At 44.7% G+C, this 21,763-nt stretch overlaps 1 protein-coding gene and 1 long non-coding RNA gene across 3 annotated transcripts in view; one reads left to right on the forward strand and one right to left on the reverse strand.

Annotated features, from left to right (window-relative positions):
* Positions 1-21,763, forward strand: part of INTU (inturned planar cell polarity protein) — a 74,001-nt gene that overhangs the window by 43,353 nt on the left and 8,885 nt on the right. The window contains exons 7-14 of one of the 2 annotated variants that reach the window (XM_020988570.2): positions 2,463-2,540; positions 3,644-3,827; positions 6,931-6,984; positions 9,628-9,690; positions 12,364-12,585; positions 15,799-16,290; positions 17,830-17,927; positions 20,442-20,631. In XM_020988570.2, coding sequence (XP_020844229.1) covers positions 2,463-2,540; positions 3,644-3,827; positions 6,931-6,984; positions 9,628-9,690; positions 12,364-12,585; positions 15,799-16,290; positions 17,830-17,927; positions 20,442-20,631 — 1,381 coding nt within the window. The remainder of the gene's footprint in view (positions 1-2,462; positions 2,541-3,643; positions 3,828-6,930; positions 6,985-9,627; positions 9,691-12,363; positions 12,586-15,798; positions 16,291-17,829; positions 17,928-20,441; positions 20,632-21,763) is intronic. The other variant, XM_020988571.2, reaches the window with a different exon arrangement.
* On the reverse strand, positions 6,352-10,753 carry LOC110209840 (uncharacterized). The gene is made up of 3 exons (XR_002324938.2): positions 10,673-10,753; positions 6,859-6,981; positions 6,352-6,459 (listed from the first exon to the last, which is right to left on the reverse strand). It is a non-coding gene; the product is annotated as an uncharacterized LOC110209840 (long non-coding RNA).

A 21,763-nucleotide genomic window follows, 5' to 3' on the forward strand; every position in this document is an offset into this window, starting at 1 on the left:
TCAGGGTCTCTGTGTACCAAGCAAAAGCCAGGTTGGTGGTCAGCCGGCTGCAGCCCACACTGATTAAGCGTATGCTTCCTGCAGAGATCTGGGCAGGGTCCTGAGGGAGAAGCAAAGATTACATCAGATGTGGACCTGCCCTGATGGAGCTCACAGTCATGCCAAATGCAAATAACAGCAGGAAGGAGTGAAAGGGAGTGGTCCTCCAGCTTAGACATATAAAGATCCTGCTCCCCCAGGAACCAAAGGAGCTGAAAGAAAAAATGAGCCGAGAACCTGTGGGAGAGGGAGGAGGGGCATAGGGAAGGAAGTGTGAGATGGATCAGCCAGAACAGTCTCTGAGGATGGGCCCTGCAAACAGAGGAAGGGAATATTGCAGTATTTCATGCTCCCTGTTCCCCGTCTTGGCCACATAGCACCAGAGAAATTTTATCCCAGGGTCAGGAACTTTTTCCAGAAGGGGCCAGATAGTAAATATTGTAGGCTTTGTGGGCCAAGAGGCAAAACTGATTATGTTGGATAGTACTTATACAACAAGGAAGAAAATTTCCATAATGTTTTTTGCTGGTAAGATTAAAATATAATAATTGAGTACATTTTTAATATAGGTCTATTCATTAGAAGAGTGAAATTCTCTTCTTGGTGACATTTTGATTAATTGGGGTTCAAAGTTAGAGTTCCCTATCATCAAAATGGATTGCAAATATCGTTCTGATCTGTAATGAGATTTTATGCATTTCGTCTTTGAAAGTGACTTTTCTTACAGATGGGTACTGCCAAAATCATATGTCCCAAAGCATATGATGTTAATTGAGTGTATTCATCACTTAGAAAAGGAATTTAGAAAATTCTGTCAGATTCTTCTCTTGATATTTTCTTTAGGTTCCCCAACTGCACAGTTAAATAAAAGAATTTTGAAATAGGAACATTTCTTTAGCATTAGCATTGAGTTCTGAAAATGTGCTGCTGGAACTGTAGTTTGAGCCCAGAAAATAGATGCACTATAAATTTGTGTGGGAATAAAGTTCTCACTTCCAATTTAAATTTTTGACAACACGGGAAGTGTATCAAGCAGCTTGACATTACTCACAATCCAAATAATGTTAGTTGTCATTGAATTGACTTTGCCACAGTATATTTTACATGTAAGCATGGTTTGCCTTATAATTTTGGTTTGAATTCATTAAGAAACATCAGGTCTGCAGCAAAAGCTAATTTCCAAATCCATTCATTGTTGGATAGTAGTGGTTGAGAGTGGTTCTTCTCATTCAGAAAAACTCGAATCTCAGCCCAGAGCTCAAAAAATTGTAATGAAAGGGGTTTTTCCTCTTCTTGTTTTGACATGGTGGGTATGCACTGGCAGTAAAAAAAAAAATAATAATATATATATATATATATAAAATGTCAGGTATGGTACAGCATTCAAAATGCTGTTGAGTCTAAAACTGCCTCACTGCAACGTGTAGTGCATAGGCTGCTATGGAAAGTGATGGAAGCAGCACCATGGTTTCTGTCACGATTGTGGCATGAAAGTAGCCATGGAGAGCACACAAACTGTGTTTACACAGCTGTGTTCCAACAAAAACTTTGTTTTTGTGTAAAAAACATTCTTCATTCCCTGGCTATCCAAAAACAGGTCCCAATTTGGCCCATGCGCCATAGTTTGCCAACTCCTGCTCTAGCCAAAGAGATAAACAATCTTTATCACTAAATGATGTCTCCGTCTGATGGTCCTCCTCTCCACCTCAACCCCAGATTTACTGGCTTAGACCCTCCAGAAGGACATTATACATGCCCTTTACTCCCACCCCAAGCCCAAAACCTATAGCAAATGCTAATCAGCTAGCTGCTGATTAAGAACCTGGTGGGGAGGGTGGGGCTTCTCTTTAGGGGTTCCCCCATTCCATCACAGATATGAGGTCAAATGAGACCTAGTACACATGGATCGTCCATTAGTTCTGGGCTTCCTTTGCCATCCTTCCCCATGCCTATCCCAGTGACACTAGGATTTGATTTCTGGCCCAAGTACCAGACAGGAACCCAGAATGCTCATTTATCCTGGAATTGGGCAATAAGACATTGGGAACCATCTCCAGTCATCCTAATCTGTATCTTGCTACTGGACCCAGATGGCTCCAGAGGAGAAAGTGAGGCTGGTACCTTGCACAGTCCTCCCTCACTTAAATCCAGTTCATTTTGCAGGTCATGGCATCATCTTCCTGATGTCATGGTCCTCTTCAGGAAAGAAGGACAAACAACAACAATAAAACATTACTTACTAAAACAGTATTAAAACAAAATTTGAAACAGAGGCACCGTCTATAGCAACACTATCTAGCATTAAATAAAACTGTGCGTGTCTGTTATCTAAAATTTAAATCAATTTTGCTTCCTTTTGATGTCAGTATTTTGCTGTTTTACCAATGTGGTTGTGAGTTAATAGATACTGTTTTCTTTTCTAGAGTTCCCCTTCCTCAGCTAAGGAATATGATAGAAGATGTTGCCCAAACCTTAAAGTTTATGTATGGTTCTTTAAATAGGTAAATATTGTATGTGTTGAATAATTAATTTTGTGACATTTTACCAAACTACTCTATGCCTTGAGAGGCAACAAGGTATATTGGAGATAACACCGGAATTATATCACTAATCTTACCATCCTTCCTTGTTTCTACCTGTAGTTGAATCATTTCTACTCCCACCCCTCATGCCAAAATTGTTATTATTATCAATATTTACCTTCACTAGGAGAAAAAAAAATCTCACTTCTATTCTTAATTTCTAAAAAGAAAGAAAAAAGGGGGTTTAAAAATTTTCCTTTACTCTAGAGCAGGGATCTTTTTGCTGTCATGGACTCCTTTGGCAGTCTGGTGAAGCTTGTGGACTTCATCTTGGAATATTGTTTCTAAATGCACAAAATAAAATAGGATTACAAAGGAAACTGATTATATTGAAATATAGTTATCTGAAATTTTTTTTAAGTTCATGGTCCCCAGGTTACTAGACTGCCCTTGTGCTTTGACCCTGGGATACCACTCTACACCCAAAGAAATCAAAGAAAGAGGAAAAGGTCCTCTATGTAGTGATGCAGCTGATGTATTAGTGAAGAGACCACTGGAATCAGGAAGTCCCGTGCTCAAATTCAGCCTCACATGCTTACTAGGGACAAGTCACTTAACCTCTGTTTGCCCCAGTCTCCTCACCTGTAATGGGGATAATAACAACACCTACCTTGCAGGGTTATTGCAAAGATCAAATGAGATCATTATTGTAAAGTACTTAGCCCGGGGCCTGGTACATAATAGGCATTTAATAAATGCTTATTCCTTCCCTCCCCCCTGCTTTTCAACATCATGCATTTTTAGACCCATGAATACGAAAGAAAGACATTTCCAACCCCTGTGTCTACATCCTTTGACCGTGATATAATGGTAGCCTTCATAATGTGAGCCTTCCAACAGAATTTTATACTGGCCTTTTACAAAGGGGATGGTGGAGAGTGCATGTGTTCCCTCCCCACCGCTCAGGGAAGACCAAAGGCTGTGTGTATTATAGGGGGAAATTCAAAGGAGAGGTTACAGCCAATGACTTCAGTGTCATGTAGCGATGATGTTGTTCTGACTTCACGTTCACATTTCTGCAGCACGTTCTGCGAGGTGGAGAACGCCACTCGGTTGGACCATTTTTTCAACTTGTTCTTCCAAAGAGCAATTCAGCCTGAAAAGCTTTACTCCAGGACCAGCCCTCAGCCCTGCGATGCCTCCAGCTCACTGTTCATCGACACTCTCCCCGGTGTTCAGTGGCTCACACTTCCCCAAGAAACCCAGGTAACCCTGAGCTCCCCAAATAGACAAGAATGGCTTTCTTCACAAGTCCATTTTCTGTCTTCAGTCGGTTATGGGTTTGGAGGTGAGGTCAGTCAGCCAGCCAGGGAGCATTTCTTAAGTACCTCCTCTGTGCTGGACGCTGAGCTGGGAGCTGGGAATATTAGTTCAAGGAAAGAAGCAATCCTTTCTTGAAAGAAGCTGACATTCCGTTGGGGGAAAAGGAATAAATGAATAAAAGAGACATCTATTGAAGAAAGACAATAATGCTGTTTTTATAAAGAGAAACTAACTCTGGTTTTATCATTCTAAATTGTCATTTTTTAAATTAAAATGACTTTTTAAAGTGAGGTAATATTTCTGTTCGTGCAGAATACGTTACGGGGGAGCAAAGCACCCAGGAGTTTGGGGTTTTATGATGTATTGTGCTGTTGGATTAGGCTTAAATAGGAAAGGAAGATGGCCTGAAGAGGAAGGTCTTTACTGAAAGTACCAACTTAGCCAAGAAGAAGAAGGAAATGAAACAGGACACGTTTTATTTAGTTTAAGATGTTCAGTGCAAGCCTTTGCCATCCTGTTCTAATCAGTGGGGTTTGTTAATGGCCTTTCTTTTGAAGGGGCTTGTTTCCTGGTGTCCATCTAAGTGATAGGCACCTATGTGCCTTGGACCCTGTTCTTTCACCCCCAGATGACCAGAATGTTGTAGGACTGATAACAGGAGGCCCAGTCACCTTAGTCCTGACACGTCACCACAAAGTCTATCTCTCCTGAAGACAGCCACCATTCCATGACCCTGGGTCTGGGTGAAAGCCTCCACCCTAAAACTCAGAGCTCAGTTCTGCTCTTCATAGACTGCGGCTTCATTTGTTTGAGTCAATACCTAGTTACCCTCTACAAGCAGCGCCACTCAGTGCCAGACTAACTGACTTTCTTAAATTTAACAAATTCATCTCAGCGTTTCATCTTTATATGTTTTACTGGTCTGTCCCTACAAGAGGACGTAACTTTTCATACTTTGAGGGCCATGTATCAACAGGGCCAGACATTGAGAGTACCTGAAGTTCAACTATGTGTCTCGCTGTATCACGGAACTCACGTCTACAAGACACCTAGGCTCTTTTATCCCTGTTAGATCTGACTGTAGCAAAAATTACTGACCGTGCCATATGCTCAGCACTGTATCAGAAGCCAACGGGAACAGAAATATAAGGAACAAGCCTTACCCTTTAGAAGCTTCCAGGTCTGGTGAGGGAGGCAAGATAATGCATCAGAAAAAAAAATGTTAGCTAGGTGGTACAGCAGATGAACCCTGGATGCAAGGAGGCCTCAGACCCTTACAATCTGTATGACCCCAGTGGGCCTCAGTTTCCCCATCTCTAAGATGAAGGGGTTGGACCTAATTGGCTTCTAAGATCCCTTCCAGCTCCGATCTCTTCACAAATTGTATCACTAGTGATCAGCACAGTGCCTGGCACATCACACATAGATGCTTAATAAATGTTTATTGGATTGAATTGATCCTATGGCAAATAATAAAGAGGGCAAAGTCTTCAATTGTGTGATGGACTGTTGGAGTATAAAATAGGGAGGAATAAATAAGTATAGCAATTTCTTTTTTTAAAGAGTGACTCTTATTTATTGCGGACAGGATGTTCTGAAATTCCCCATGAGGAAGTTAAAAGCTGAAAGACGTGGACAGACCTGCCCCTGATTCTTGTTGATTTATTTAATTTTACGCCACAGTCCTACAGCACCTTTTATGTCTTCTCCCTCTGGCTGTGTTCCAGGTAGCAGGGGTGTACTGGCTCTACGTCTTCTTATTTAAAAAGAGCACTTCTGGATAGATGCTTGCGCTCATGTGCTGTCTGGCCCCAGATAACCTGGGGTCTAACCTTTAGACCCGTTACGCTCACAGGATGAGGGGCACATGGGTGCTTTTCACAAATCCTTTAGAGGTTTTACTTTGATTTTTATTTTTCTTGGGTTACACTGGAGTAGGTAAGAGAAGAAACAATAACGTTACATTTTTTTTCTTAAAGGGTATTGGGGCCAACCAGAGAAATACTGGGGCATTAAGTGTCATGTTTCAGTTGTGGGGGCAGCACACCTACTGGCCAGTGTCTGAAACTGGGAATCTCCTTCACAAAACACACACATACACACACACACAAGAAGCTACAGAGTCTGCGTTAGATGGTGAAAAAGATGGGTCATCAATGAGTATGGACACGTTAAGAGGCATGACTAATGTTCCAGAAGGTTCCATCATCTTGAACAACACTGTGTTTCCCCCAGCCCTGTAGGGAATGTCTTGGCTTTTAAAAAAAAAAAAATGTTGCCTCCCAATGAGCAGCACATTTGTCAACCCACCTCAGCCCCAGCCTCCCAGCCAGTTTAAATTTATGTAACAAAAACAAAACTCCTCCTGAACTCTCCTTACAGTTTGGCTACCTCTGAGAGTGAGTCAGATACTCTAGGACATTTCTATAGCAACAGAACCGAAATCCTCCATGATGGCAGAGTTCCCAATGGTTCAGTCAGGTAATCGTCCTGTGCCAGATCGCAGAGGGGCTTCATTCTCTTCTTCATCCATTCAGGCAGTCAGATCATCACGGTTTTTGTACAAAATGCTGTGCTGAAGGGGCAGGCAAGGAGAACGTTCGTACTTTACCAAAGCAAAAAATCTGAACTATGGAGAGCTACGTGGAAATTTTTAAAGTTGTTGTACTGTGAGGACATTCAGATTGAATGGTTGTTTGCTCTTAAGGACATTGTTTAAATGTTTAAAAAATTGGTTTATTTAGAACTCCAGGAGCAATAGAATTGCTCCATGAGCAAGTTACGCTGCTTTGCATTGAGTACAGGTTGAAACCTCCTTCTCCTAATTAGTGTTTTATTGATGGAGCCTGTATTTCAAAGTCTTCCCAGTAATTGTTTTGTAATTGCAAAAAGAAAAAGGGTGTAGTATTTCTTAACAAGTAACTGAGAGGGAGAAATACCAATTCATTCTGATTAGTACATAGAGATTACCTACCTCCTTAGCAGTTTGCCAGTGAATGTATTCGTCATAATTTTGGATTCTGTTTGTGTTACATTCTTTTCTTAGATGGAAATCGACATGGCATTAAATGATTTGGAGGCGGCAGACTTTGCAGAACTGGTGAGAGAGGAAAGTTTTAGATGCGGCTTAATGCTGATGACTGATTTGATGGGATTTTAAAATTTGTATTATGTTTTTTCCAATTAATGAAAACCCACCTTTTCCCCCTCCCACTTCCCCCATCCCCACTGAAAAAGAAAGAGAAACAAAGCCCTTATAACAAATATATGTATATATTTGTGTACATAAATACGTACATTTTCAAGCAAAACAAATTCCCGCATTGACTATATCCTGTGTATGTGTGTGTGTGTGTGTGTGTGACTCAGCAACCACAAATAATCTAGATGGAGGGCAGCAGGACACGGACACACACACACACACACACACACACACACATACACATGTATATGCATACATGGTCATATATACATACGAGTGTGTGTGTGTCTACGTGTCTACCCTGAGTCCCTCGCCTCTCTGCTAAGAGGTGGGATTCATGTTTCACCTTGAATCTTCTGGAATCATGGCTGGTCCCTGCATCAATCTTTAGTCTTTCAGAATTATCTGTCTTTACAAGACTGTTGTTACTGTATAAGTTGTTCCTGGTTCTGCTTACTTCCCTCTACATCAGTTCACACAAGTCTTCCCAGGTTTCTCTGAAGCCACCCCCTTTATCATCTCTGTCATATTCAGAGAAAGGACGATGAGTCCTGACTGCAGGCCTGGCTCTCTGTCCTGTCCTTTAGCCACGTAGCCATTGGAGAATGGCTCTTTCTCTTAAGAATTTGCTTCTCTGGTTTAGAAATTAGACCTTTATAAAAGAAATGTGCTCCAAAGATTTTTCCCATTTTGAAGACTGGCTTTGAAATGTTTGATGTCTTCCTCCTCCAGGCAGGCCCAGACAGAGGCAGGGTCTGACGCCTTCGAGGGGGTGGACAGGCTTTGGGGAGTGCTGGTGGAGTGCCTGCAGCTGGGGCGGGAGGGCGGCTCCCTTCAGGCCCAGAGCCCACGCTCTCAGCCTGCTTGCCAGGGCATGAAGGCTGGCGAGGCAGATCTGCTGAGGAGTGCCATGAGAATGGGAGCTCTTCAGGGCTAATCCACAAGGGATTTTCTTGTCCCGGCTAACAGTTATCTAGCGCTCCTCAGGGGAGCCTCACAACAGCCCTGTGAGGCAGTGAGATCATCCTCTTATTTCCATTTTCAGCTGAGGAAGATGAGCCTGAGTGAGGCTGAGTGACTTGCCCAGGGTCACACATCTCATAATTGACTGAGGCAGGATTTGAACCCAGGTGCTGTGTCTCCAAAACAGCCATCTCTCTACAGCCCCACAGATGAGCTCTGGGGCAATCAGGTGGGCACCTCGTGGGACATTTCAGCCTGATGTGAACATCAAGTCACCTCCATAATTTTAAGATGGCTTTCTTAAATAGCTATGTAACAGAGGGAAAGGGGAAGCCCTTTCTCTCTCACATCGATTAAGTACTTAGTCTAGGTGGCACAGTGGTTAGAGCACTGGGCCTGGAATTAGGAGAACCTAAATTCAAATACAGTCTCAGACACTAGCTGTGTGACCCTGGACAAGTCACTTCACCTTGTTTGCCTCAGTTTCCCCAAAATGAGCTGGAGAAGGGAATGGCAAACCACTCCAGTACCTTTGCCAAGAAAACCCCAAATGGGGTCATGGAGTGTCAGACATGACTAATCGACTCAGCAACCATGAATAATCTAGACAGAAGGCAGCAGGACAGAAGGAGACAGTGGGTAGAAAGCTGGCCTCACAGTCAGCAGGAGCAGGGTTCAAATCCTGCTTCTGACATTCGTCACTCCCTCTGTCCCTGGGCAGCTTGCTGAGACTTAAGACTGCTTTGGTGGAGACAGGGTCCTCACCCAGCATTCCCTGAAGAGACCCATGAAATCAGTAGAGGGTGCTGAGCATTTGAGGGCCACAGATAAAGCACAATTCTCCTTCACGGCACTAAGACACCTATCGAGAGGAGAAGCTGTGTGCAAAAATCCAGTCAGTCTAAATTAGAACCTGTTAAGTGCCTTGGAGAAGGACAAGGCCTCTGAGGTCAGACGGGGTCATTCCCTGCTTTCTCAAGGGGTTCAGCATCTGGCTTATGGTCTTCCCCTCGTCCCCATCTCCTACCTTCACAGATCTAGTCGATGTCCCCTCATACCCCCTGGCCTCCCGGTCCCTCAGGTTCCTCAGACCCCATGTCCTGCTCCTCCTTTCCACATTCATCCATGTACGGGGATGGCTGTGCTGTGGATCCCGCCGACATTCCTCTGTCAGGCCATACCCTCCTATCATCCCATCTCTCCAGGCCTCCCTCCTTCTGAATTATTCCTCTCCCTTATTGTGGCCGTCCTCAGTCTCTCCACCCTTCCATCTTCCCTATAGCTCCCCAGTTCAGCTCTTAAACTGTCCTATAATCTCAAATCCCATAGCCCCTCGTCTCATTACCATCTGCCCCTTGCTAAACCCCAGCCCTGGATTCCACCTTCCACCCATCTCCTCTGCTTCCCTTCCAGTGTCGATAAACATTAAGTGCCTGCTGTGTGCTAACCCCCAGGTAGCTTTATTGAGGCCAGAGCCGTCTCCACACCTCATTGAGGCGGCAGTGTAAGACCCAGGAAGAGACAAAGAAACTCTAGGAGTCTTCAATCGCCTGTAATGGTGTGTTGTCTTGTTTTCAGTCTGAAGATTACTACGACATGAGGCGTCTATACACAATATTGGGGTGTTCTCTGTTTTACAAGGTGAGAAAACTGCTGGATTAAAACCTGAAATTTTTGTAACTGTGTCATGTATTTAACTAAGTCTAGCCTAAAGTAACTTTTACCAAAATTTGCCTTATTGGTAAATTATTTTAGCTTTTTCATTTAACATAGGTGCAATTTCAGCAAAACGAAGTATTTGTAGCTATATACATATAAACATTAATCAATGGTTTGTATTTTTTCTTATTCTGAAAAATCAGAAATAAGTCGAGGAGGGGAAAGCCCATGATTTGAAAGAGCTAAATGTGTGTAACATTTCTCTTTTGTGCAAAAGTATGCCTCAAACTTAAATCTTTTAGCATGATAGGATATACTGCTATTACTCATTATTTTGTTTTAAAATTGAAAAAATTTACTAAGTCAAAATAAAATAGTGATATTCTAAGTAAAGCAAATTAAGGTATAGTTAAGGTATATTAAATGGCACGGTGCACAGAGCTCAGGAAGACATGAGTTCAAAATCAGGCTCAGACACTAACTAGCTGTGTGACCCTGAGCAAGCCACTTTACCCTGTTTGCCTCAGTTTCCTCATCTGTCAAATGAGCTAGAGAAGAAAATGGCAAACCAGTCCAGTATCTTTGACAAGAAAACCCCAAATGGGCTCACAAAGAGTCAGAACTGACTGCATAGCAAATAAGGTATATTTAGTTTGTAGCTTTGTTAGATTTTCCTGATAATCTGTTTTCCTAGAGGCGTCTTGGTTTTAGCCAGAATAAGTAAGTAATCATTTGGTCCAGAGAGCCTCCCACACTTAGTAGTGGTGTGATTATGGGCAATCTACTCTGTCCCTCCGAGTCTCAGTTTCCTCATCTGTAGAGTGGCATGCTACCTACCTGTACTTCCTGAATCCCAAGACAATATACAAGTTTGAGTTGTTTTTTATTCTCTGCTAAAGCCCGCCAGGTGGGGGCCTTCAGGCACGTACCTGACCTTGTGTTTGATTCCAGAGATGTGACATACCTTTTTACTGTAGCATTAATTATCAGAAGAGCCAGCATTTACATCTCCCTTTAAGGTCCTGAACCAAGAGCAGCCCTGTGAGGTAAGGGTACAGATATTACTGGTCTCATCTTGCACATGAGGAACTGCGGTTGGGGAAGGTTAAATGATGCGGCCTGAGTCACCGTCGGAAGCAAGATCGAACAAGCCTCCAACCTCCCCGAGCTTTGTGCAGCAGGGGTAGGAGGGGCTGCAGCTGCCTGCCCCAAGATCCTAAAGCTCTGCTGGCTCTCAGGTCACAGGAAGGAGATTGTACAGCAGGAAACTTCGAGGCAGGGGAGCTTTCCCCAAAAAAATAGCCTAAGAAGCTTTGGGACAACTTGCTCCCATTCCACCAAGTTACTTTATGTAGGTGCCCGACCCAGGACTCCTCCCTAGAGAAGTCTGATTGCCTAGGAGCTGTTGGTCTCCTCTGTCCTTAGGATGCCACGCTTAGAATGCGTCCTGCTTGTAGTTAATAAATAAAAGGTTCCCTTGGTAGTTCCTGTTCTGAATGGAACACAAGGCCTGTTTCTCTAGACAGGCACACAGCTGGGTAGTGTCCGAGGCAGCTCCAGCATTCTATCCACTTTGCCACACTGGCCCCCATTTATTCATCTTATAAATGAAATATGAAGGTTTTTTTTTAATTTCTATTCATGGCATCCTCCCCCTACGTAACCCCTCCACGTCCAGCCCCAACATCTCAGGATCATTTTTCTTCCTTCTTCAGTTCCCAGATACAATCGTTTCCACCTTCCTAGCATCTGTCCTCTTCTTTCCATTCCCAGCACCGGTGCCCAGGGCTGGGCCCCTTCACCTAGGCATTGGCAAGGCCTCCCGACTGCTCTCTCAACCATCTTTCCCCCTCCAATCCACCCTGCTCACCATCGGCAGAATCAGCTTCCTAGAGCACACCTCCGATCATGTCACTTCCCTACTCCAAAGCCTTCAAAGGCTGCCAGCCCCTTTTTGTTGTTCTTCAGTCATTGTTCAGTCATATCCCACTCTCCGTGACCCTCTTTGGGGTTTTCTTGGCAAAGACACTGATGTGGTTTGCCTTTTCCTTCTCCAGCTCTTCTTACATATGAGGAAACTGAGGCAAACAGATTTAAGTGACTTGCTGAGGGTCATAGTTCTTAAGTATCTGAGGTCAGATTTAAACTCAGGTCCTCCTGACTCTAGGCCTGGTGCTCTATCTACTGCACAATTTCCTACCAAATGAAACCTGAAGGCCTTAGCAGGCATTCAAGGCCCTCCACAGTTTAGCTACAAACTACCTACCCAAATGTCTCTCCCTTGATCTTCCTCTATTCCAGCCAAAATGGAATCATTGCTTTTCCCCGAAACACCACGGTTCCTTCACCTATAATCCTTCTCACCTAACTCTGCCTATCGAAATGTTCTCCCTCCTGTGGCACTTCCTGTGTTCATCCTAGTCATCATATGTGTGGCCTCATCTCTCCTTGTCCACGAGAGCTCCCTGAGGGCCATGGTCAGGTTCTGTTCACGTGGACGTGAACACTCTGCCACGGCAGGCATTTAACATAAGCCTCGAGTCCTCCAGGGGCTCAGTTCTTTAAAAAAGACTGAATTCCGTTCCTGTGACCTCGGGAGCAGCTCAAGAGACATGGTTTGAGGTGACGTCCCCCCATGCTTCCTTCCCTTTCAAGGGTTATCTGGTTGGCAGCCACTTGCCCAAGGACGACTTGATTGACATCACCGCATATTGTCGGCATCATTGCCTGCTCCCGTTAGTCTCAGAGCAAAGGATCGGTCACCTGGTCGTGTGGAGAGAAGTGTTCCCCCAGCACCACCTTCAGCCTGCTTCTGAACCACATCCCCAAGTCTTTCGGGAGCCTGAGGGAAGATATTTTTTATTAATCGTTGGTTTGGTAAGTTATGTCTCTGGTGGTTCTTAGAATCACCTCCCTTGCCCCCTCCACATCTCTGACTTTCTGAACAGATGTTTAACCAAAAAGGGAAATGCGGATATTTGTCAAGCCAAAGGCTCAGGATTGAAAAGCATGGTGGCTGCACTCCTTGCTTTGACTGTTAGGGCACCTTGGTGAAAGAGAGGAGCAGACACTTCCGGATTCCCTTTAGGAGTTTCCTGCTGGCTGTGCCAGGTTCTGTTTTCTCTTTGGGCAACAGAGACAGGTGTGGCAAGGGGGGGAAGTGGGGGAGCAGAAAAAGGGGGGCTACCACCAAAAATAAGGAATTCAGAAAATGGTCAAAGGGGCTGAGAATTCTGGATAGATCTGGAGTTCCCGAGTGTCTAGAGCACAGGTTCTTCACCTGGGTATAAATTTGACTAGGAAAAGAAATTACATTTTGATTTTCACTAACCTCTGATCAAAATGTAGCATTTTCTTCATTATTTTTCTAAAACATGAGTCTGAGAAAGGGTCCATAGGCCTTCAGCAGGCTGCCAAAGAGATGAAGAGCCCCTGGCCTCAGAGGTCCCAGGAGGATCACAGACCTTAGACTCTTCTAGCCCACCCTCTTCATTTTACCATAAGGAAACCCCAGAGCCATGTGACTTTCTCAAGGTCACACAGGTGGTGAATTGCAGAGCCAGGATGTGAACCCAGCTCTTTGGGTCCCGAGCCACAGGCTTTTCTCACTCTACCGTGCTGTCTCGCTAGGTGACCAACAGCCCTATCAGGGCAGGGTTGGGTTGGGACTGTTTTCTAGTAGGAACGTAAGGTACTTGGTGGGGTCTGTAAGGGAAAGGGAAGAAAAGTGATTATTATTCACAGGAATGAGACACATTTATAGCCAGAGTGAACTAGCCAGTTCAGGGAAAGCAAATTCAGGGAGCTATAGCCTTAGCTCAGCCATGTGAAGTGACAATAATAATAATTAATAATAATAGCAACATTAGATTGGAAAGATAGGAAGGAGCCAGGTTATAGAAAAATCTCTAAGTACCCCAAAAGGATTTTATCTTTGGTTGTGGAGATAAATAGGCACAGATGATCTCTGTCTTAGGTATTAAAAGTATTGGCAGATTCATTTACTAAGACTGGATATTTGAAATATGGTGGAAAACTGTTATTGCTGGATTCGAAGTGTCTGTGTTATCTTGATGTGCAAAAAAGGGGAAGAAAATAGAGTCAGAAAACTAGAGGCCAGTGAACTTGACTTCTGTTCCTGGGAAGTGTCTAGAATGGCTTGTTAAAGAGCGAGGTGATGGATGAGCATCGGGACAGGATCCTTCTTTGGCAGGATTACTAAAGTGGTGGATGAGGAGGATGCCGGAGAGAGGGAGCCTGGAGTTAGCTTTGGCCAAGCTTTGGATAAGTAGCTCCTCCTGTTCTTGTGGAGGAGCTGGAGGGACATGAACTAGAGAGCTAGATTCAAAGAGTCATCATCGTTAATGGCTGAATGTCCACGTGGCAAGAGGTCGCCAGTGGGTCTTGACGTTTTCATCAGTGACTTGGATAAAGCCATTGATGTTCCCTTGTTTTGCAGGTGAACCAAGACAGGGGGCATTTGGCTAACATGGTGGTGGACAAAGTCAGGATCCAAGCTGACCTTGGCCAGTTAGAGCAGAGGGGTCAAATGTGTGGCCCGTAACACTTCAAGTGTAGGCCCTCTCCGATTTTAATGTGTCGATGTATTCCTAAAAAAGAAATCTATAAATATATGTGGTTTGCTAACTCAGTATGCAGCCAGCGAGCATCCTCATGTGTGTGGTAATGGCCCCCATTTCTTTTTGAGTTGGACACTCCTGGGGTGGAGCTCTGGGCAGAATCAATCCATCAATCATTAAGCATTTATTAAGTGCCTTCTATGTGTTATGCCCTGTGCTAATTTGCTAAGCACCAGACCTGATACAAGGAAATTCAGTAGGGATACATGCAAAGTCTTCAGTTGTGTACAAAAAAAATCAGCTTCAAGTTCAGCACAAGACAGAGGGCTAGAGAGCAGTGTGGCCAGAAAGTCTGGGGGTTTTAGCAGAGGGTAGGCTCACCTTGCAGGCTCAGGCTGCAGTAAGAGTGGGGAGGTGACGACCCTCTGGTTAGGCCTCTTCTGGAGCCTTGTCCTAGGTACCCCGGTTTAAGAAGATAATTGATAACTTCCTATATGTGTGGTCTCCCCCATTAAAATGGAATTCCTTGGAAGCAGGGACTGCCTACTTTTCAGGGACAGTGCTTTGTACATATTAAGTCTTAATAAATTCATTCATTCATAAGCTCTGAAGAGCACCCAGAGGAAGCCAGCTAGGAGGGGGAATGGCCTTGAGTCCATGTCATAAGGAGGAGCATTTGAAGGAAGTAGGGGCATTTGGGCTGGAAAAGGAAAGACTCAGGGCAGATGGGAGGCTGGCTGTCCTTAAGTATCTGAAAGACTGGCATGTGAAGAGGGATTAGCCTTGATTTGCTGAGCCCAGAGGGCAGAGCAGAGAGTTTCACAATGGAGAATTTAGGTTCAACATCTGTCAGGGAAAGCTTGGTAACAATGGGGGCTGTCCTGGAGGGGAAGGGCTCAGGGACTCCCCTTCTAAATGGGTCGGGTCTGTTAGAGTGAGGACTGGGGGGCATAGGAGCTGGATTAAATGGCTGCTAAGGACCCTTCCGATCCTATAATTCTCTCATTCTGTGAAAAGCGTTTCAAAAGGCCAGTCTCGTGGAAATGAAATTTAATGGAGAAGAATGTGGAATTCTACGCTCAAGTCCAAAGTATCAGCTTCCCAAGGACAGAATGGGGGAGGAGTGTGTGGCCAGACAATAATTTAGGTGAAAAAGACAGGAAGTTTTTCAGCTTGGCGTGAGCCAACAGTGTGGCTAGAGAGCCAGAAGAACCCAGTCCTGATCTGAGAGGAACTGTGTCTAGAACGGGAAGGAAGGCACCTGCTGATCCCACAGGCCCTGCTGTCGTCAGTTCTTGTGATCTTGAAAAGCGTGACCCGGGTGGGCAGAGGAAGGCCTGCAGAGGATGCCCTGGGAGGGACATGAGAGCTGGCAGACTAGATAATGTCTGAGATTGTTTGCAGCTCCAAGCTTTTGTGACATGTTAGACAATACTGCTTTATTAAAGATATTTTTCCAGTAGTCCCCCACGCTCAAGTATAACCTGCCTCAATAATTGTTTTCTTACAGAAGCATTATTTGCTGTGTGTGTTGCTAGAGGCTGGAGGATGTGCGTCCAAAGCCGTGGGGCATCCGGGCCCAGATTGCATCTATGTGGACCAGGCCAAAGCCACTCTTCTTCAGCTGGAGGGAGTAGAGGCCAGCCTAGACGAGAGGCTAGCCTCTCCTTCAAACCCCTGTTTGTCTTGTGCAGACTGGTTCCTTCCGTCCTCGCGAGATAAACTCGAAAGCTTGACCTCCTCCCCTCTCCTCACCAAGCTGCAGCACACGTCTAGGGCCATCACCTCTCCTTCCAGCCGAAGAAGGCTGTTTAGTGACTACTCTCTAAAGACACATAAGCTCAGTCCTTCCAGGGGCAGTGGGGGCTCTGATAATGGAGCGGACGGTGCTGGGGAAGGTGGAGGCCCCAGCCCACACACGACCCCGGATCCACTCCACAGGCAAGGCGCGAAGGAAGCTCAGAGCCCTGGGGGTGCACAAGCCAGCGGCACCTTGCTCAAGGTATGTGTGTTCACTCCAGGCCCTCTATTCCCTGCTGAGCGTACCCTTCCAGGGATGCCAGAGCACACTTTACTTAAGCTGGGTTGGTTGTTTGTTTGTTTGTTTGTTTGTTTGTTTGTTTGTTTTTGCCGTAGTTAACAGACCAGTGATTCATAACTCAGATGTTTTTGTAGCAAGAAAGGTTAGCAATTCCAAGGGCCCAGGTGGTCCAGGAATAGTGATCCTTGGCTAAACCTCTTCCTAAATCTAGTCAGACTTTTCTGGTAGCCCTGCACTGTGGATCAGGCAAACAAAGAGTTCGGTTAGTGGTCTGGACAGAGCCGATCCTTCAGACTCGTGCCTCAGCCAAGGCTGCCACGTACCCAGAACTGACCCACCTCTCATCCCCTCATAGGTGCTTTGTCAAGGCTGAGGTTCTGAACAGCTGATGGGGCCGGGAAAAACTTCCAGCGACTCACTGTGAGAAAGGTGCCACCAGGATCTGGTTCCCATGGGCCTAGCCTAGCGATAAGAGGCCCTTTGTCACCTGTGCCCTCCCTGAAATCTTTGCCTTGTGAAAACGCTTTTCCACATTTGTGTTTGGCTTAACCTTAGAATCACAGTCACCTCCACACCGTGGGGTTAATAGAAGAATGAAAAAAAGGAGGGTGGCAAAAGGTGAGGCCTCAGGCATTGGAGGAAGGTCCAAAAGTACGGGCGTGCTGGGCTTCTGGCCATACAAGGAGGGCCCAGAGGTGTTGTAGCTGGGGCCCAGGAATAGTATCAGAAAACCAGAAGTGGTGGGCATAAAGTGAATGTGAACTTCTTCCCCAAATCCCTGAGTACCAGAATGAAGAGGGATCTTTAGAAGCCCAGAATCAGACTCTCTGAGTTGGGAAGGTCATCTGGCCTTAAGGCCAGAGGGCCCCTCTACCATTTTTCCAAAGAGTAAGGTAGGTTTAGGACAAACAAGGATACATTTATCTCTGGAATTCTGTGACTCTTAAGTCTCAGTGTCATTATTCCCCTTGCACCCACCCCATTCTAATATTTCATGATTTGGTGAACTCCTGCACATAATAAATAATAAACTTGTGGAAGTCATTTCAAAAGTTAGTACTGCAAGGAAATCTAATGGGTTCAAAAAGGGTTTGAACAGATTCATGGGTTACAAAGCCACGTGGCTCCTAAGAAGAGCTATAGCTAACCTTTAAGGTGGACTTTAGAAAAACAGCCGTGCCTTCCCACAGCTCAGTACCTGGGCCTGCTCCATGGTTCTTTAGTTGGCTTTGGAATACTGAGCCAAATGTACCATGGATATCTGACCTCCTGTGTCTGTCTCTACTGTAGTTGTTTTAGCTTAGAATAAGCTGAGGCACCTAATTTAAAATAGTAGTCTTTAAAAAAAAACCACCTCATTCAGTTTCAAATACCTATCGAAAATCAGCGAGTGTTTCTGTTCAGTGTGACCATAACATGTTGTCTTTGTGATTCTTAATGCTGTTCGATTCTGTTCAAGAGAGGAATCAACTAGATTTGGGAATGTCGTTTGTGTTCCAGGCCACTAAAAAGAAAGGTACTCTTCCAAACCCTTTTCATTTGGGAAGGCTGAAAAAGGACCTGTCAGAAAAAGAAGTGGAACTGTGTGATGCCATGAAGTAAGAAACATGTCTAATATTCATTTTCATTAAGCTTTCTTTTGAATGAGAAAATTCCTGAGAACGCAGAATTCAGAAGAATAGCTAGCTTTTTTGAGTAATTAAAATTGTGTTATGATTGATAATAGCAAGTAACATAATCTTTAAGACACAATTTATGGTTTCCCACCACCAAGCATGTTGTCTTATCAATAATACTTCTTCATTCATTCATTCAACAAACAAGCAGTAATTACTTGCCAAGTATGTGCCCCTTGGCTGCGTGAAGTGCTAGGAATACAAAATGAAAAACCAAATGGTCCTTGTCTTCAGGAAGCTTATATTCTATTGGGCTGTAAGCAGGAAAACGCATACAAAATGTATTCAGAGTAGATGCAGCCTGTTTGTGAGGAGCGGGGCCCTGCCAGCTGAGGGCCTCAGGATGGGCGTCCTGTAAAAGGTGGCCCTTGAGCTGAGGCAGGGGGAATCTGTAAGTCAGAAGGAAGGAGGAGAGGATCAGAGACAGGGGGCCTTTTGTGCAGAGGCCTAGAGAGGGCATGTCATGGACAGGGAACGCAAATAGTCCAATAGGGCAGAATGGCAGAGTACAAGGGGAAGATTATGAGCCCTAAGCCTTCATGGGGCCAATTAGAAAGGAGTTTAAAAACCAAAGAGATAAGTGTGTATTTTTTCAGAGAGGTAGTAGGGCACCCCTGAAGGGACAGAGACAAAAGCAGCGCTTGAAGGGATGAGCTTAGCCAGGGGCGGGGCCGCATACCCTGTTGGGGAGGCTGAGGCCCCATCTCGGCAGTTCTGAGTGGCGCAGTGTAGGAGGCTGATGAGGTGTCCACACTGAGTTTGGCGTTAATTCAACAAGCCCTCAGGACCTTCTTTTAAAAAAATCACTTTGGAGGATTGGAAACAGGGTCAGGCCTAGAGAAGACACCCAGAGGGTCCTCAGTGCTTTGCTGTGTGCTTGGGGTAGCAAAACTCCAGGTTTCCATTTCTGTTGGGAGAGGCTATGGCCGAGCCCAGAGGAGAGATCTGTGGTAGGCACCCGATGCCCAGCCCAGAGGAGCCAGCCTGTTAGACCATCCTCCTAATCCACCACCTGCCCCACGCCAAACATGCCTACACGTTCAATCAGATGACCGAGGCCTGGGTCAATGGCCTTTTCCCCTGAAGCACCCAGGGTGTAGATTGTTAACAATCATTTATCTCGTAGTTCCGGTAAAGGTGGTGACCTAAAAAGCTATGGAGCAGTCCAGCTGTTTCACACACACACACACACACACACACACACACACACACACACACGCCCCTTCCATCAAGACCAGAACTGTACTAAAAGACGTCTAGAAGAGAAAGGAGATTGGGGAATGGGGTGCACCAGAGAAGCTAGTACAAACCTCAGTAAATGGACCTCTAGCTTATAAGCACTAGGAAATTCTATGAAGGAAAAATATGAGTAGACAAAAGAAAACACCAAACACAATGAAGGAATAATATGGGCTGAGAGAAGCCCAAGGGGTAAACCCAAAGGCAGTAATTTCACAGCAAGCTGAGCCACAGAGGAAAAAAATGGCTTAGCCAGGGGCACCTAGGCTGTGCAGTGGATAGAGCACTGGACCTGGAGTCAGGAGGACCTGAGTTCAAATCTGGCCTTAGACACTAGATACTTACTAGCTGTGTGACCCTGGGCAAGTCACTTAACCCTGATTGCCTTGCCAAGAAAAAAAATGGCTTAGCCTCAACGACTACCAGAATAGTAGAAAAAATGAAGCAAGAGGTCAGAAATGAAACTGAAGAGCTCTGGAGGACAAAATTGAAAGTAATAAAGAATTTAGAACAAAAGATGCAAATCCAAGCAGCAAGCTACCTGAAAGTTAGAATGAAGACAGAAGAAAGTGTAAACTTTCTGCTATCAAAAACTCACCTGGAAAACAGGACAAGGAAAGATAATTTTAAGAATAATCAGACTTCCTGAAAATCATGACCAAACGAGAAACCTAGATACCATATTTCAGGAAATTATAAGAGAAAAACACTAGCACTATTAGAATCAGAAGGCAAAATGAAGAATAGAAGAAAAAAATCCTGTTTACTTTTTTTCCTCCGATAGAATTTAAATAGCTTAAGAGTAAAGACCTTTGTTTTTGTCTAGTACTTCAGACAGCAGCTTAGTACCTAGGACATAGTTGGTACGTAGTCAAATGCTTATTGGTTTTTTTCTTCTCATAGTCACTGTAGTCTCATAGATAGTAAAGGCAAATATGGCTCAAGTACGTCTTTAATTAGCAACCATGGTAGGAAAAAAAAGTATTTAACCAACTTGTATTGTTTGACAGAGAGATTAAATTATTGTTAAATGAGTTGAAATGATACCAGTGTGATCTCCTCCAGTATAGACTAAACTTTAGTCTCTTGTATGATTAAAGTGCCCTGATCATTTGAGCAGCATCACTTAAAGGGGAAGAGAGAATCAACTGTCCAGTTGAAAGAAATTTACTTCTCTCCTCTTTTTTATGTTCCAAGGTTGACGTCTGGCGCTGAGAACACGCTTTTTCACTATGTTGCCTTAGAAACCGCGCAAGGCATCTTTGTTACCCCAACGCGTGAAGAAGTAGCACAGCTTGGTGGTTCTGTCCACCCTCAGCTAATAAGGAATTTCCATCGCTGCTGTCTCTCTATTCGTGCAGTCTTCCAGCAGTCCTTGAAGTGTGAGGTATGTTAGTGCTTTTTGTGGCCATAGCTAACCTTTGCTTCTCACAGTTCACAGTATTCTTCCTAGTACAGTGCTCCAAGAGCGGGGATCATTTCTCCCTTCCTCACCCTTTCCTCCCTTCCTCCCTTCCCCCTTCCCTCCAATCCCACTTTCACCACCAAATTCTTTGCAAAAGTGATGTATAGATACAGTCTGGCTTCTGTCCTCATTACCGTACAGAAAATACTATCTCGAGATTATCAGTGATCCCCCTAATCGCGAAATCCAGTTGGTTTTGAATCAGTCACCATCATCCTTCTGGAGAAAAGAAGACTGGAAATTAAATCATATTACTAAATAGTGAAAGGCAGTTGAAGAGAAAATGAGCCTGCAAATGGGCTAAACCAAGGACATTTGTAGATAGAGCAAGAAGTGGACAACAGACCGACCTGAAATGGAACAGATCTGCTGAGATGTTGATGGTGATCTTTCATCATTTGTGACATTGCTACAACCCCGGTATGTAGACCTATCCCCTGCAGTACCTGCGGAAGGTCAACAGCTAACAAGCATTTACCTTGAGTCAGGCACTGTGCTAAGTGCTTTACCTGAGGAAGACAGGCCCAGCCCTCAAGGAGCTCACTTCTCGGGGGGCTTTCCCAGGTTGCTGCAGGTAGTGGAGGAGAGGAGATGAAGGTGCCCTGCCTGAAGGCATGGTTGAGAAAGTCCAGGAGAATCAGGCATGTCGCCTGGGGAAGCACCAGAAAGTGATGTTCTGGCGCAAAGAGCTGGAACCTGACCCCCACTGCCGGCAATGCAATTTTAAAGGCACTGGGGGATCAGTTCTCAAGGTAGCACAACAAGAAGATTCCAGAAGAATGGAAAAGATCATAAATGGTACTTTTACCCCAAAACACTGTGGAGAAGGATTTAGCAACCTCCATTGCATATGCTTGTTTTTTTCTTATTTCTATAAAATCTTAGATATGAGGCAGGCAGGCTGGCTTCCACAAGTGATTTTCTAGAGTCAACTCCATCTTTATGCTCATAAAAGTGACTGAGCTGTACCCACCTGTGCCTGAGAAAAAGATGTGAAGAGAATGTAAGAGTGGGGCAGGTTCACTTGCTGATTTTAGAATAGCATTAGGCTGGC

Source organism: Phascolarctos cinereus, unplaced genomic scaffold (genome assembly GCF_003287225.1).
Source record: "Phascolarctos cinereus isolate Bilbo 61053 unplaced genomic scaffold, phaCin_HiC Scaffold_9;HRSCAF=440, whole genome shotgun sequence".
NCBI lineage: Eukaryota > Metazoa > Chordata > Mammalia > Diprotodontia > Phascolarctidae > Phascolarctos > Phascolarctos cinereus.